This window comes from Lucilia cuprina, chromosome 5 (assembly GCF_022045245.1).
Source record: "Lucilia cuprina isolate Lc7/37 chromosome 5, ASM2204524v1, whole genome shotgun sequence".
NCBI lineage: Eukaryota > Metazoa > Arthropoda > Insecta > Diptera > Calliphoridae > Lucilia > Lucilia cuprina.
Genome location: NC_060953.1, coordinates 39,881,952 through 39,896,347, shown reverse-complemented (window position 1 = coordinate 39,896,347; position 14,396 = coordinate 39,881,952). Strand labels below are relative to the sequence as shown.

The 14,396-nt window shown below is 30.4% G+C and overlaps 1 protein-coding gene across 1 annotated transcript in view; it reads left to right on the top strand.

Moving 5' to 3' along the window:
• The window catches only part of LOC111678989 (prostaglandin E2 receptor EP2 subtype), a 23,007-nt gene extending 10,822 nt beyond the window's left edge, over positions 1-12,185 (top strand). Inside the window, exons 2-5 of the mRNA XM_046952380.1 lie at positions 7,421-7,637; positions 7,796-7,988; positions 10,401-10,729; positions 10,867-12,185. Coding sequence (XP_046808336.1) covers positions 7,421-7,637; positions 7,796-7,988; positions 10,401-10,729; positions 10,867-11,115 — 988 coding nt within the window. The 3' untranslated portion in view covers positions 11,116-12,185. The remainder of the gene's footprint in view (positions 1-7,420; positions 7,638-7,795; positions 7,989-10,400; positions 10,730-10,866) is intronic.
• Positions 12,186-14,396: the final 2,211 nt, after the last annotated feature.

Sequence of the window (14,396 nt, the reverse complement as noted above, 5' to 3'; positions counted from 1 at the left end):
CTAGTTCTGTTCTAGTTCTGTTCTAGTTCTGTTCTAGTTCTGTTCTAGTTCTAGTTCTGTTCTAGTTCTGTTCTAGTTCTGTTCTAGTTCTGTTCTAGTTCTATTCTAATTAACTGATTATTTTGGTGGAACGCTCTATTTTCGCATGGATGTAGAAAACATTCACACACACTTAATAATGTATAGATTTGTGTATGAAGGTATGTATGTATGCGTTTATAAGTTTATAAATAAATAAGTATACACACTGTATCAAAAAAGCGAAAATAACATAAATATCAAAGTAATTGTTTAGCAATGATAATGATGTTACACCATTATTTATAACCATTCATGTGTGATTTTTTTTTACTCCCATTGGGTTCATTACTAGTTTTTGTTAAAATTATTTCACTTGTCAGAAGTTTAATTAAATTACTATGTAATTAGATAATTTATCATATTAACATGTGTGTTAACAGGGATGAGAGTAAAATGCGTGTTGTCATAAAAACCACCATACGCAATTCCAAGAGATAAGAGTTCAATAGAGCATATTTCATATCTATAAAAATACTTAAATTAAAAGGAATAATTTTCGTATTTTTTGGGGGATTGAATCGGAAAAAATCTTACTAAATGAATTATTTGGAAAAATTTAAAGGTCAAAAGAATTCAAGTGTTCATATTACGGTAATTGATAAAACGAATTTGGAGGATTTTTTATTGTGATTTATGTATATAAAGTTTAAATTTTTTAATTGTAAAAAATTCTGTATAAATAAGAAGTAATTTTTTGTTAAAAAAAAACATCTGCTTATTTTAAAAGGTTTTTTTAAATTATATTTATTATATATTTTTTTGTTGATAGCTTTTAAAAAAGAATTAATATGAAAAGTTTTCCTATTTGCAAACATTTTTAACATTAGTATAATGTTCAATAGGTTACATTTTCTGTTTTGTAATTTAAGTCCTTGAAACAAAAAAAAATCTTTCAAATTAACCAAAAAAATATGAGGGTTATAAAATGAACCTTAACATTTTGTTCACAAACAAATTACAAAAACAAATATTTTTGTTTAACCCTAAATAAAAAGCTTAAAAATTAGTAACATGTTTATATAAAATAAAAAAATGGTCGACAGAATGAGAACTAAAAACAAAACACGTAATTTTAAATCCTCTCGGCCCCTTATGGCTATGACTGCCCAACACTGATACACTTTCCACCATTCACAAGATAGGCGCTCAAAATTCAATTAACTTTGTGTTCAAAATTTGTAATGTACAACAATGATGATTTTTAATTGCAATAAATTTTCAATCATTTTTATAGAGATCCCATTAAAAGCTTCCGCTATTAAATGTAGAAAAATTAAAATAAATTGTAATTCTACAAATTAAATAATTTATATGCAGAACAGTAAAGAAAAACGATTTAATATTTTAAATGCATTTGAGGAAAAAAAAAATAAATAAATTACTACACCCATAACGCACACATGATTAATTATTGTTTTTTTTTAAGATTTTAATTATTTTTAATGTAGAATTAAAATAAAAATTTAAATTTTCTCCAAAAAGAAAACATTAACAAATTTATTATGTGATTTTCACTCTATTTCATAAGAAATTAATGCTTTCAGTTTATTTCCTAATAAAATGTAACAGGAAAGATATTAATATATTTTTTACGTTCCATTTTAATATGAAATTTGATTTCTCAATATTTCATAAGAAATATTGAGAAATCAATATAGTGAATGGTAATAAAAACAAAGAAAAAACAAACAGTTTGAATTTTAATTCAATTTACAAAATCGGGGACTTCATTCACGATCGAATATGAATTTCAGTTCTAGTTTAATTTAAATTTAGTTCCCGTTCAGATCTAGTTCAGTTCTAGTTCAGTTCTAGTTCAGTTTTAGTTCAGTTTTAGTTCGGTTCTAGTTCAGTTCTAGTTCAGTTCTAGTTCAGTTCTAGTTCAGTTCTAGTTCAGTTCTAGTTCAGTTCTAGTTCAGTTCTAGTTCAGTTCTAGTTCAGTTCTAGTTCAGTTCAGTTCTAGTTCAGTTCTAGTTCAGTTCTAGTTCAGTTCTAGTTTCATTTCTACTTCAGTTCTTGTTCATTTCTAGTTTAAATTCCAGTTGAGTAAATAGCCTCAAAATTTAGCTTATCGCAAATTTAGATTCAATAATTCTAAGGCGCCCGGAATAATATCATTGTTTATAAACAGAGCCTTTAAGCCAAAAGTGTACCTCATGGCAGATCACAATTTTTATAAAATATCGATGACTAATTTTTGTAGTAAATTTTAATAATTTGCTGATTTACAGGAGAATACTGACAGTAAATATCAACATGTAAGAAATTACAGTCGGACGGGACCGACCATATAATACCATACACCTATTACAAAAATAGAATGTGATTTCGTTTTCATAATAAAACATTTAAGTTGAATTGTACCTTGCCTCAGATATACATAAGCCATTTATTGTTGAATAAAATTGTGGACATTTAAGTCAAATTTTGAAGGGTGCTTTTTATAGGGTATCAAATCAGAACCTTTAATAAAAAAATTGTTAAGGTTCATTAAGGCTTGTATGGAACTTGGTTCTTCAGCTTTTTGTAAAGATACGAGTATATTGAACATAATTATGAATAATGTACTTATGGGGGCTAGGTGAAATAATGGACCGATATTAACCATTGTCAATTTCATAAATTTTTTTCGCAAAATTGATACCTGTGGTTTGATTACAAAGTTAACATGGACGGACAGACAGATGGACGGGCATAGCTAATTCGATTCAGAAAATGATTCTTAGCCGATTGGTATACTTTAAGGTGGGTGGTGTAGGACCAATATTATTGTGCGTTACAAACATCAGTACAAATCCAATGTACCCTCTCCACTAAAGTGGTGTAGGATATAAAAAGTGAGCGCAATGACATAGTTCGGTAAAGTTATTGTTAAAATAGCTTTAACACATCAAGTATGAGTTCATTGACTTAGAGAATTGCAAAATCAAATAAATTTATTTTTCTTCAATATATTCATATCTTGAATGATTTTTCTGGGGAATACAGAGCTATTGTTTAAATAAATAGCTTTTTTTAGACCACTTGAAATGACCAATCGTCCCCCTAGTTGTTAAGCTTTATCTAATCTATTTATTCGTTTTTTTTAGTTCAATCGAATTCGCAGAAAACATGAACTTATATAAGTGTGTACATTGTACATATTTACCACAACTTGAGTATCCAGATTTTTTTTCTTGGTTATTTCAGTACCGCAAAACAATTGAATATAACTGGAGAAAAAAAGCTATAGAAAACGACTTTTTGTAAAGCAATATAGATTAAAACTTATTACTATTATTTATTACAAATAAATCTCTCAGTTGCAGAAATTAAGTGAAAATATTATTGACAAGAATTCATAATACTTAAATCAAACCACAATTGACACTTGCGTAGGTTGTTGTGTCATTTGGACTATATGGATAGAATGGGGACTTTTGTGATATTCCTTTGGGTGTCAACAAATCAATTTAATTGGTAATATAATCTTGAATATAATTTACTTGTTACATTAGAAAAATATTTAATAAAATGAGGACTATGTATTATAATAGAATGATTTAAGCCTTTTTTACTTTATTCAAGTAAAACGTCTTTCAATTTTTATTTTGTACTCGAAATAATACTTTCTTACTTCATTTGAGCATTTTATTATAGATTTTAGTTCTATTCTTCAACTAAGTACTCAGACCAGCCGCGGATCCAGCTCGAACTTTTGGGGGGAAATATTGGTGTTTTACTTTTATTTCTTTTCCTTTTTTCCTCATTTTTATATTTTATATGAAAAGTTTTTCGGTATTCCTCCCCCCCTTGGATCCGCGCCTGACTCAGACTCATGACCATTGGTTTGCGATATATGACTCAGTCTGGCTATTCTTCCACATTTAACTGTCTGGGACAAGTCCCTGGCAATATTGATTACTGCATCTCCAAATCATCATTTGACAGAAACTTTTCAGTATCGATTCCCTGATGAATCATATAAGGTCTTCACCGATGGCTCCAAAAACAAATTATAGAACGGAATTTTTATTCAAACTCCCACATCAATGTTACGTTCTTTAGGCTGAACTATCGATCGCAAACTGAATAAAGTTTTACGGAATATATGATGCTAACATTCGGATATAAACGAAGACATACCTAAGAGATCAAACTTGATTCTAAAATGAGATGGCAAAACATTATATTTCTCTTGAAAAGGGACTACTCACTAGCAAGAGTGCATATTGAACCTGTAAACAATCAATTCGTTATAAATTAGAGATATAAGCTTGCGCAAAGCAACTGAAGCCACCTGCAGATATGTGAGGATTTTGTGGCAATCGTGCAATCCACAAAGATCCCAAGTTCTTATGCACATTCCGAATGAAAATCTACGTAACATGACTGCCATCATCACTGACCTTTCAGGCTAGATTACCAAACTTAACAAATAATAACTGTTGCAGAAGCTGTAAGGACAAGTGGTATGAAGCGTTTAGGGCGCAAAGTCCTTCTAGCCGGTACATTTATCCTTCGATTTCTTAAAGACAGGAAGATACAAAACTAGAAGGTAATTGAGAAAATTACTTTCCAAAAATAAACCGTAGAGAAAATCTATATCAGTGTACACTTAATAAGGTAGCCTCGTCGCTACAACAAATACAACAATACAAAAACAACAGGCGATTTGTTATTGTAGAATAATCCCATCTGTCAAAAAAAGTTGTGTGTGTAGAATGAAAAAGCAACAAATAAACACAATAAAAATATGAGTTTTTAGCAATTATTTAAATTTTTAACTATTAATATTAATATATTATATTAATTAAACGTGGAATGTCTGAAAATCATAACTATATCTAGTGGGAAGACCAATTTTCCGAATTAAACGTGTTTTTTGTGAAAAGTGATTGGTCGTGTTAAAAATAGTTGAAACTGATTTGGAACGTATGCCGGAGCTAAAGATTTTCTTTTTTTATCAAGAGAGAAGGATAACAAAGACATTTAATCACGAAGACCAAAAAAAATTAAGGAGTCAGTGCAGACTGATATGTAAATAGAAAGACAAAAATAAATGTTATATGAATAGAAATTGTCTTTTAAGGATAAATGAGTTTATAACCATGGAATGGGTATTAAGATTTATACGTCAATAATTACAAAGTCTTTGCCGATTGTTATTTGTTGATTGTCATTTTAATTTTTTAATGCAAAGTATATTTTTATGAAATATTTGTGTAAATCAAAAACCAGTCCTACCGCAAAATTCTTAAAAGAGACTTTAGGCGATCCAGAAACCCATCTTCAAAATATCAATTGTAACATTACTGATAATTTTCTACACATACGAGTAAAATCTGGTAACAAATGTAATTGATTAGATATTGGCATATTCATACGTTCTGACATTAGTCCAATTATTCAGTGCTCATTGAGTAAGTCCATAAGAATCCTAAACGAATTTCTATCAAATATCAAACAAGAGTATCTGTGCACCTCTATACCACATTCAGAGAAATTAGCGGGGCGCATTCGTTGCAAATGTTATTGACGTGCAATCCAGAAAATTTCTATAGTTAGTAACTTGATTCTGGTGTTGGCAGATCATAATCCGTCTGATGCTTTTTGTAATCACTACCACAGCAAGAGGAATTTAAATCAATCCAAATTTCTCTATTGTTGTGGTATTTTGGAACCTAAATCATTTTAACAGAGTGTAGTTTAAGTTGTTGAATATGATTGCAAAAACATTTCGAGCTTCTCATTTTCGTGAATGTGATTTCATCGTTCCAAAGTCTTTACTTGAGATTCTGATTCGAAAGTACTATTTGAATTTGATAATGAAAAAGTATTATCCATCTGATGCTTTTCGTTGAAGATACCACTTCCTTTGAATATCCTTAATGGTCCATTCGTTGACAATTTCATTAAGTCTAATGTCCTCGTGTCCTGGTATCCAAATCAATTCTATAAATATCCTTGTCATTTAATTGATATTTTCCATCCATATCATGTTTCCGAAAGTTTTCTCGAATAGAAGGCACATAGTACCATACTTTTGCGAATCTTAACCTTATATTTCCTCGAGAGTTTAGAGTCTAAAGTTACGCCAAGATATATGACCTCGTTTAAAAAAAACTTCAGAACTATACTATAGTCAAGTTGGTCGAAATTTTGGTATCATATACATACATAGCTTCTGCAATTATTCCGTCCTTGACGGGATCCTTTTTGTGGTCTATAAGCCACAAAAAGGATTAATAACTCTCTGATGAGTTATTAAGTTTGAGTACATCCAAACAGTTCAAAAAGTCAACATGAACTAGCTAACACTTACGGTTAAACCTAGGCATCTACCAGGTGACTAGTTATTACAACATTTGCTAGTCTTAGGAGGAAGTTTATAGATTGCAGGGAGGCAATCAGATGTCAATACATGGAAATGGATATTTTCGATTATGAACTAAAAATATGGGAGAGAATCCCATAAGATCTCTTGGAATAATGAAACAGTGGGAAGAATCACGAAAATCCTATGGGGGACCCTGATGAGATTAAGACGAAAATTCTCCTCAAAATGACCAAGTCTGAAGATAGTATGATAGTACGTATTCTGAGTGAACACACAGTATTACGAGCACATTTATGCAAAATTGGACGTGTGAATTCAGTAGAGCATGTGGAGATGACAGTGAAACTTTGGAGCACTTTCTTTGCCACTTCCAGACATTAGTCGAACTTAGATCCAAGTATCTTGGAAGTGATGTTATTCCGGAAATAACACTAATTTGAAGATTCTTAGGAATTACGTTCAGGAAACTGAACGTTCAGAATGTTCAGAAACATTGAAAAATAATTCATTCTGTTCCTTTTTTTCTCATGATATGGAGCGCACAACAGGCCAGATTGTGGCCTAGGTGTATTTCTTTGGATTTGATGTAGTATACATCCTCCTATCGACCTAAGTATCTACTCTATAGATTACTTGGGGTCCATAAAGTTACAACTGTCTTTGAAAATTTACAAAGAGTACACGTTTGAATACATTTGCACTTTGTCGAACTGCTGGGATATGAATAAAGATACATACATATTGTATCAATTTATCATAATTTTCTATTGACAGGTTATTGCTACCAAAACCAGTAAGTAGAGTATCAGGGCGCAATAAACTGATTGAGCTCATTAAGCAAAAATTATATTTCTTTAGAAATATCTCAAAGAAATAAAAATGTATGAATTTTAACGTTGATTTTCCAGCTAAATAAAATCTATTAACTTAACTTTTATTCATATAGTATGTTTGTATATTATCGCCATAAAGCCATAATGATAAATCAATCTTATGCATACTTTTCTCTTTTCTTTTTAGATGTTTATCCACTAACAATTTTATCGGTTTATTGGGCATGTTAACCACTCTACTGTTGAAATTCTATGTACCACGTGAAATCTTTGAACAATACACCAAATGGGATTGTGTAGGCAAAGTCATTTGGAGATTTTTCGGCTTAAGTTCCGGTTGCATAGCAGCCGTTATGGCCATAGAACGTTGGATGGCATTGGCAAGACCATTTATATATCACAAAGTAAGTATTTTTTGGGGGGGATAAATAACCACCAACCAAATTCAAAGTAATAATTTTCTTACGCACAATAGAAGTTTTTTGTTTATTTTTTTTTTCTTTGAAACATATTGTAACATTTTTCTATTCTTTTTCTTCTCTTTATACTTTTTGTCATTTAGCACATTACATATGAATTGGTGCGTAAAACTATTAAATCCTTAATATTAATAGCAGTGGTCATTACGTTTTTGCCATTCTTTGGTTTCGGTGCTTATATGGATGACAGTGATCCAAATAAAGTGAAATGTTTACGTTATCGTGATGCTGAGGGTTTTTTGAATAAAACCTATTCTGTTTTGTTTATGTTATTTGGTAAGTTTAATTATAATAAACTTTTTGTATAAAACTAACAATAATAAGTGGAAAATTACAGACCAAAACTATTGAAACATATTGTACAAACAGTGATTTTTATTGACATGTATGAGTGCGTGTGTGTGTGTGTGTGTTGTATGCCTATAATAATATGTTTCCATACATGTCATTTCAAAAGTTCAATGTTCCCAGAAGAATAAATAATATATGTATATTTGTTTAAGGACTTTTAACTTCAAAATATATTTACGTACGATTTAATAAATCTTATTGTGAACATATGTTTAGATTCACCATTTATAATATTCATACAATTTAGGAGTGTATATGTTTCTAATACCCTTTTTTACGCAATAGTTATAAGATAACAATGAAATATGTTTTTTATGGTTTCTTATCTAAACAAAAGGCCAGCTCAGTTTTTCATAGCAAGTTTTGGGAACTAATTATTTTTCAATATCGGAATGAAATTTTCAGTGAAAGTTTATATTTTCTGATATTCTTCAAAATTTAACCCGCCTAAGTCTAAGCGAAAAGAACACTCTTCCTATCTATCTATCTATCTATCTATCTATCTATTTTTTTTTTGGGGGGGGGGGGGGGGTTTAATTAGGATGGCGGAGCATTAAGCACTCATATTGCCAGGTTATCACACGTTTGTCCAGAGAAAACCCCACCAACCGACCTATACCTTCATATAGGAAGTTGGAGCATCCGGACTTGATTTATTCAAAAGTATTAATGGTCTTCACCAGAAAAAAGTTCGAGAGTTTTAATGGTCTCCACCAGTATGTATATATTTGAAATGGTCTCCACCAGGTTATATCGTGAGTATTCTATGGTCTCCACCAATAAAACATAACCTCTCTTGAGGTGATACGAAAGCACGAGGTTAATGTAGACAATATATAACTTTAACTTTGTTATATGAAGTAATACACTATTGACCTACATTCCACCCTTTGAAGCACACCGGATCATGTTAGAATCCAAATGAAGAGGAGTGTTCCAATACTTTGGGTTTTATTACAACTGATCGATTGTGACCGATTATCAGGTTTACACTTTGTAGTTATCTGTGGATGGTTGTTATACAAGACTGTGGAACTGATATAACATGAAGATCTTTCTGGAAAATCTGCTTAGTATTGTCCCAGTGTATTAGTACTGACTATACATAGTACTGACTATACGTGTTTGGTGAAAATTGATCCCACAACAATCTGACTCAGGAGGATAATTATGCTTCGGTATAGCAAATGACATATTGACTCAGAGGCATAATAACATGCCAAGTACTATCATTGAGCTTAAATGAAATCATTTTCTAACTGAGTGGCAATCATTTCTCCCAGTTGGGGTATTCATTAAGTTTTACTCATGATGCCTTTCATTGCACAAGGAGTCTTCCGTGGCAACAGCTTAAATGGATCAAGTACTTGTTCGAAATGTTTGCTCATGAACAAGCACAATCATGTGCGAAAATTGCCACCTATTCCGAGCTGAGAAAACAATCTTGACCTTTTAGTATCTAACATACACATGTGACCCAATACAGAATAAGAATAATGCGGGCAAACTGCACGACTTAGGTGCCCACATCATATTAGATGATCTTGAACTTAAATCACTTATGCAAAATGTTCAAAGAGGCTTGAGATATATTGCTTGTAGCACCGCCCTGAAACCGCATTTGCGCGGTAAGAAATTTGTAATTAATGACATATCGCTATATTCGTTAACGAAATAAAGACTAATACAAATCCATTAAAATCCATTTCAAAACATCGAAATGTCGAAATCACAGGAGGAATTGGATCTTAAACGATATTTTTGGTCGATTCTCCAGTTTTGGCCGATTCAGTTTAGAACATCATAAATACTATATGATGAAGACATGTCAATTAACACCAAAAAATGTAAAGACTCTGAAGATGCTCTATAAATGGATCATCTTATAAAGTGTGATATTTTGTGAATGGGTTCTTAGAAGTATTGAACTTTTCAATGGGCATAATAGACTACCCATCATAACCTAATATGACTTAAAATTCGAAAATCTGTGAAAGTACTTTATAATTTATTTACAGCCAAATTGTTCTACTTGAATAATTTCCATAAATTTTTTACACGAAGATTTTTTCTAAGCTCTTTAAATCTTCAATAGAAAAAAACACAAAAAAAAAATAAGAAACTCACCCCCAAAAGTTGTAAAAAAAATCCTTGGATACAGATTTGAAATACTTTTCAAGTTGTTCAGCTCCAATATCCTTAATGTTTTCTTAAACATAATTTAATGTAAATTAATTTAAGTAAAGTAAATTTGATCATTGATTTTTTCTATTTTGTTGCTACTTCATTGAATGTCATTTGTCAGCATTATACTATATACAGCTTCTCCTTTTCCAGGCACTCTATTGTGTGTGGTTATAGTCGCCTGCAACTTGTTTGTTACACGCGTTCTATGCTTCATTGGACGTACACGTACCACTCAACGTCACATGACTTACGACATGGTAAATCGTTGTGAAAAGGGTTCGACCGCACAAATTGATGGTGAGAGCTCTAGCGGCACGACACTATATCAGCATCATCAAAGCAGTACGACACACATACCACAATATCATCACACTAACAGCGTGACTTTGACAGCAGCCGCATCGCCCGATGAAATTAAATTCGCCAAATTAATGTTGTTCTTGAGCATTTCATTTGTTATCTGCTGGATGCCACAAATGGTAAGTGCGCCCTGTAGTATAGACAGCAGACAGACAGAAATAACTGTAAATTGATTTTTAATTGAAGAAAATTATTTCAAATGTGTATTTAATAATTTATTTCCTTTTCTTCTTTTTTTTTTGTTTCATTTTTTAAGATTGCCATACCCATGGCCATAGTACCGAATCGTGTTCCCAAAGCTCATCCTTTCTTTTTAGTTGCCGATATGTTGATGGCTTTACATTTTACATCGGACCCGTATGTTTATGTCTTGAGTCGCACGAAACACTCATACATTTTGGGTTGCCTCAAGCGCTGGCGTACCGGTTTAAAACGTTCACAAAGCGATCAAAGTCGTTTACGCACAACCATCGAACAACATACTTTAGATTGTGGTCTCAATTAAGTTGACATTGCATTTTGGTTTTATTTTTATTTGATCTTCATTTACGTATGTTGCTGCTGGATACTTTTAATATATTTTTTTCATCTTGCGAATAATTACATGCTTCCTTTGTAACGTAAAGACATTATCATTTTTTAAGGCACAGTGGGTTATAGCTTATAAAACAAAAATAACTTAATTGTTATTATAATTTATCAGAAAAGTTATTGATCTCATTGAAAACAAATCTGAAAATTTTAATCCTTTTAATTCGAAATACAGATTGGGGATTAAGTTTGGCACAGTTAAACACAAAACCGCAATATCTTACAATTAAGGGTACATGGTTTATTGACAATTTAAATAATTAGACTAATAAGTCCGAAAGTAGCCCGAACGAAAATTTTTTACGAATTATTAAACGAAACTTTTGCTTTCGTATTGTCTTCAAAAATGTGAACTGTACGGAAGATTTACAGATGCATATCGCAACAATATTTCTGTGTGTTACAAACATTAGCACAACCTCTTTACAACTTTAGTGGTATAGGGTATAGAAATCCTATTAATCCTACGTTTTATTGAAATTATTGAGAACAAAAATACATTGAAAACTTGTTATGTAAAGTTTTGCCTTTTAAAGCTGCAAATGCCAAACTTCCGCATAAGTTTCTTATTTATTGAGAGCAAATATTGATTTCTTTGTAATTTGGAAAAAAATAAATCGTGTTACTTCCAGATGACTCAAGTAGCACAGCGTTCCACTAACGGTCATATTTCGCGATCGGCTGATGGGAAACAAATCATGTGATCATATTGCAATTATTGAGAACAAACATTGATTGGAAATTGTATGCGAGCTTTCTGTATTTGGACTTTAAGTAACTCTTACAATTTACATTGTACACTTTTTATGAAAAGTTGCGAATACATTTATTATACTGATCGCACAACATTTCTTTCTTATTTATTGAAAACAAATATTGATTCCTTTAGAAATAAAACAAAATTAAACTGTTATTTACCTGAAACTGTTAATTTTAATTACAAATGGCAATATTTTACTAAATATTCCGAATGATATAAATAGATACACGGTTGTCAGATCTTACAACTTTGTCAGTAAAAAAATTTCTAAAAATCGTGTAAGTTTAAAATTTTTTTGCCACACTAGGAAACTTTTTTTTTGCAACTTTTGACTTTTGTGTGTGAGAGAAAGAAATATCTATTTCTCGCACACACAAAATCAAAAGTTTTTCAACAAAAGTTTCCCTGTGTGAACCAGGTCTAAGAATTAAACACATATACAAATAAATAAAAGATAATAGAATGTTTTACCAATTAATGAAATATATTTAAAAAAACATACTGAAAAAACAACCCACTGTGCGCCAGACAGCATCACATTTGTACTTATTATCGATTGATTATAATAGTAGTTGGTTATTAACCTAATTATTTTGTTTTTCTTTAATATCCCAATGATTAACTTTAAGTAAAAATTGTTAAAAACAAAAATGTCAACACATTTTATGTCAAACATTCAATAACAAAGTACATTGTAACTACATTTTTCATTTTGTTTTTTACTTTAACTGTTGTAAATAATAAATTTTTAGCATTAAGATTTAATAAATTATTAGTTTAAGCTAAAATCGAACCCATAATAATTTGATGTGTCTGAATAATTCCATTACTAATTAAGTACAATAAATCATATAGCAGTGCATTAAATACATTTTCGGTTTGAAATTTTGCTATGTAAATAAATATTTATTTTCATTTGTTTCACATTATTATTAAATTTCACGATTTATCAAGGAAAAAATAAGAATATATTTCAGTCTATCGCAAAATTTAATAGTAATAAATGTTTAAATTAGATTTTAAGTAAATTAATTATTATGAATGTCAAAGGCTGGTATCACTTGTTTGAAAGTGCAAAATACAAAAAAAAAATAAAGCGTACGAACGAATCGTTAGACGAGATGTTGTTTAAAATAAGTTGTATGTTATTTTTTAAGTACATGTTTTAATATAAATAAAATAATAGAAATAAACCATTAACTGTTTTCTTATATAAAATGAAATTTTTGACTGAGAATATGAATGATCACAGATATTCGCTCTTTTTGTAATTGGAGCGTTATATAATTATCTTCAACCAATTTAAGTTTTCTCATACAAAATGTGAGAAATTTGATTTTTAAAGACAAATATTTTTACTTTTAGTTTTCTCATATAAAATGCGATTTTTAATGGAGAATATCAGTGATCACAGATTTCCACTCTTTTTGCAATTGAAGCGTTATTTAAGGATCTACAGCCAATTTTAGTTTTCTCTTATAAAATGCGATTATTAACGGAGAATATGAGTGATCACAGATTTCCACTCTTTTTGCAATTGGAGCGTTATTTAAGGATCTACAGCCAATTTTAATTTTCTCATATAAAATGCATTTTTTAATGAAGAAAATGAGTGAATACAGATTTCCACTCTTTTTGCAATTGGAGCGTTATTTAAGGATCTACAGCCAATTTTAGTTTTCTCATATTAAATGTGTTTTTTAGTTGAGAATGTGAGTGAACACAGTTTTCCACTCTTTTTCCAATTGGAGCGTTATTTAAGGATCTACAGCCAATTTTAGTTTTCTTATATAAAATGCGATTTTTAGTTGAGAATATGAGTGATCATAGATTTCTACTCTTTTTGCAATTGGAGCGTTATTTAAGGATCTACAGCTAATTTTAGTTTTCTCATATAAAATGTGATTTTTAGTTGAGAATGTAAGTGATCACAGATTTCCACTCTTCTACTCTACAGCCAATTTTAGTTTTCTCATATCAAATGCGTTTTTAGTTGAAAATGTGAGTGATCGAATATTTCCACTCTTTTTGCAATTTTAGCGTTATTTAAGGATCTACTTCCAATTTAATTTTTCTCATATCAAATGCATTTTTTTAATGAAGAAAATGAGTGATCACAGATTTCCACTCTTTTTGCAATTGGAGCGTTATTTAAGGATCTACGGCCAATTTTAGTTTTCTCATATAAAATGTGATTTTTAGTTGAGAATGTAAGTGATCACAGATTTCCACTCTTTTTGCAATTGGAACGTTATTTAAGGATATACAGCCAATTTAAGTTTTCTCATATAAAATGCACTTTTTAATGAAGAAAATGAGTGATCACAGATTTCCACTCATTTTGCAATTGGATCGTTATTTAAGTTTTAGTTTTCTCTTATCAAATGCGTTTTTTAGTTGAGAATGTGAGTGATCACAGATTTCCACTCTTTTTG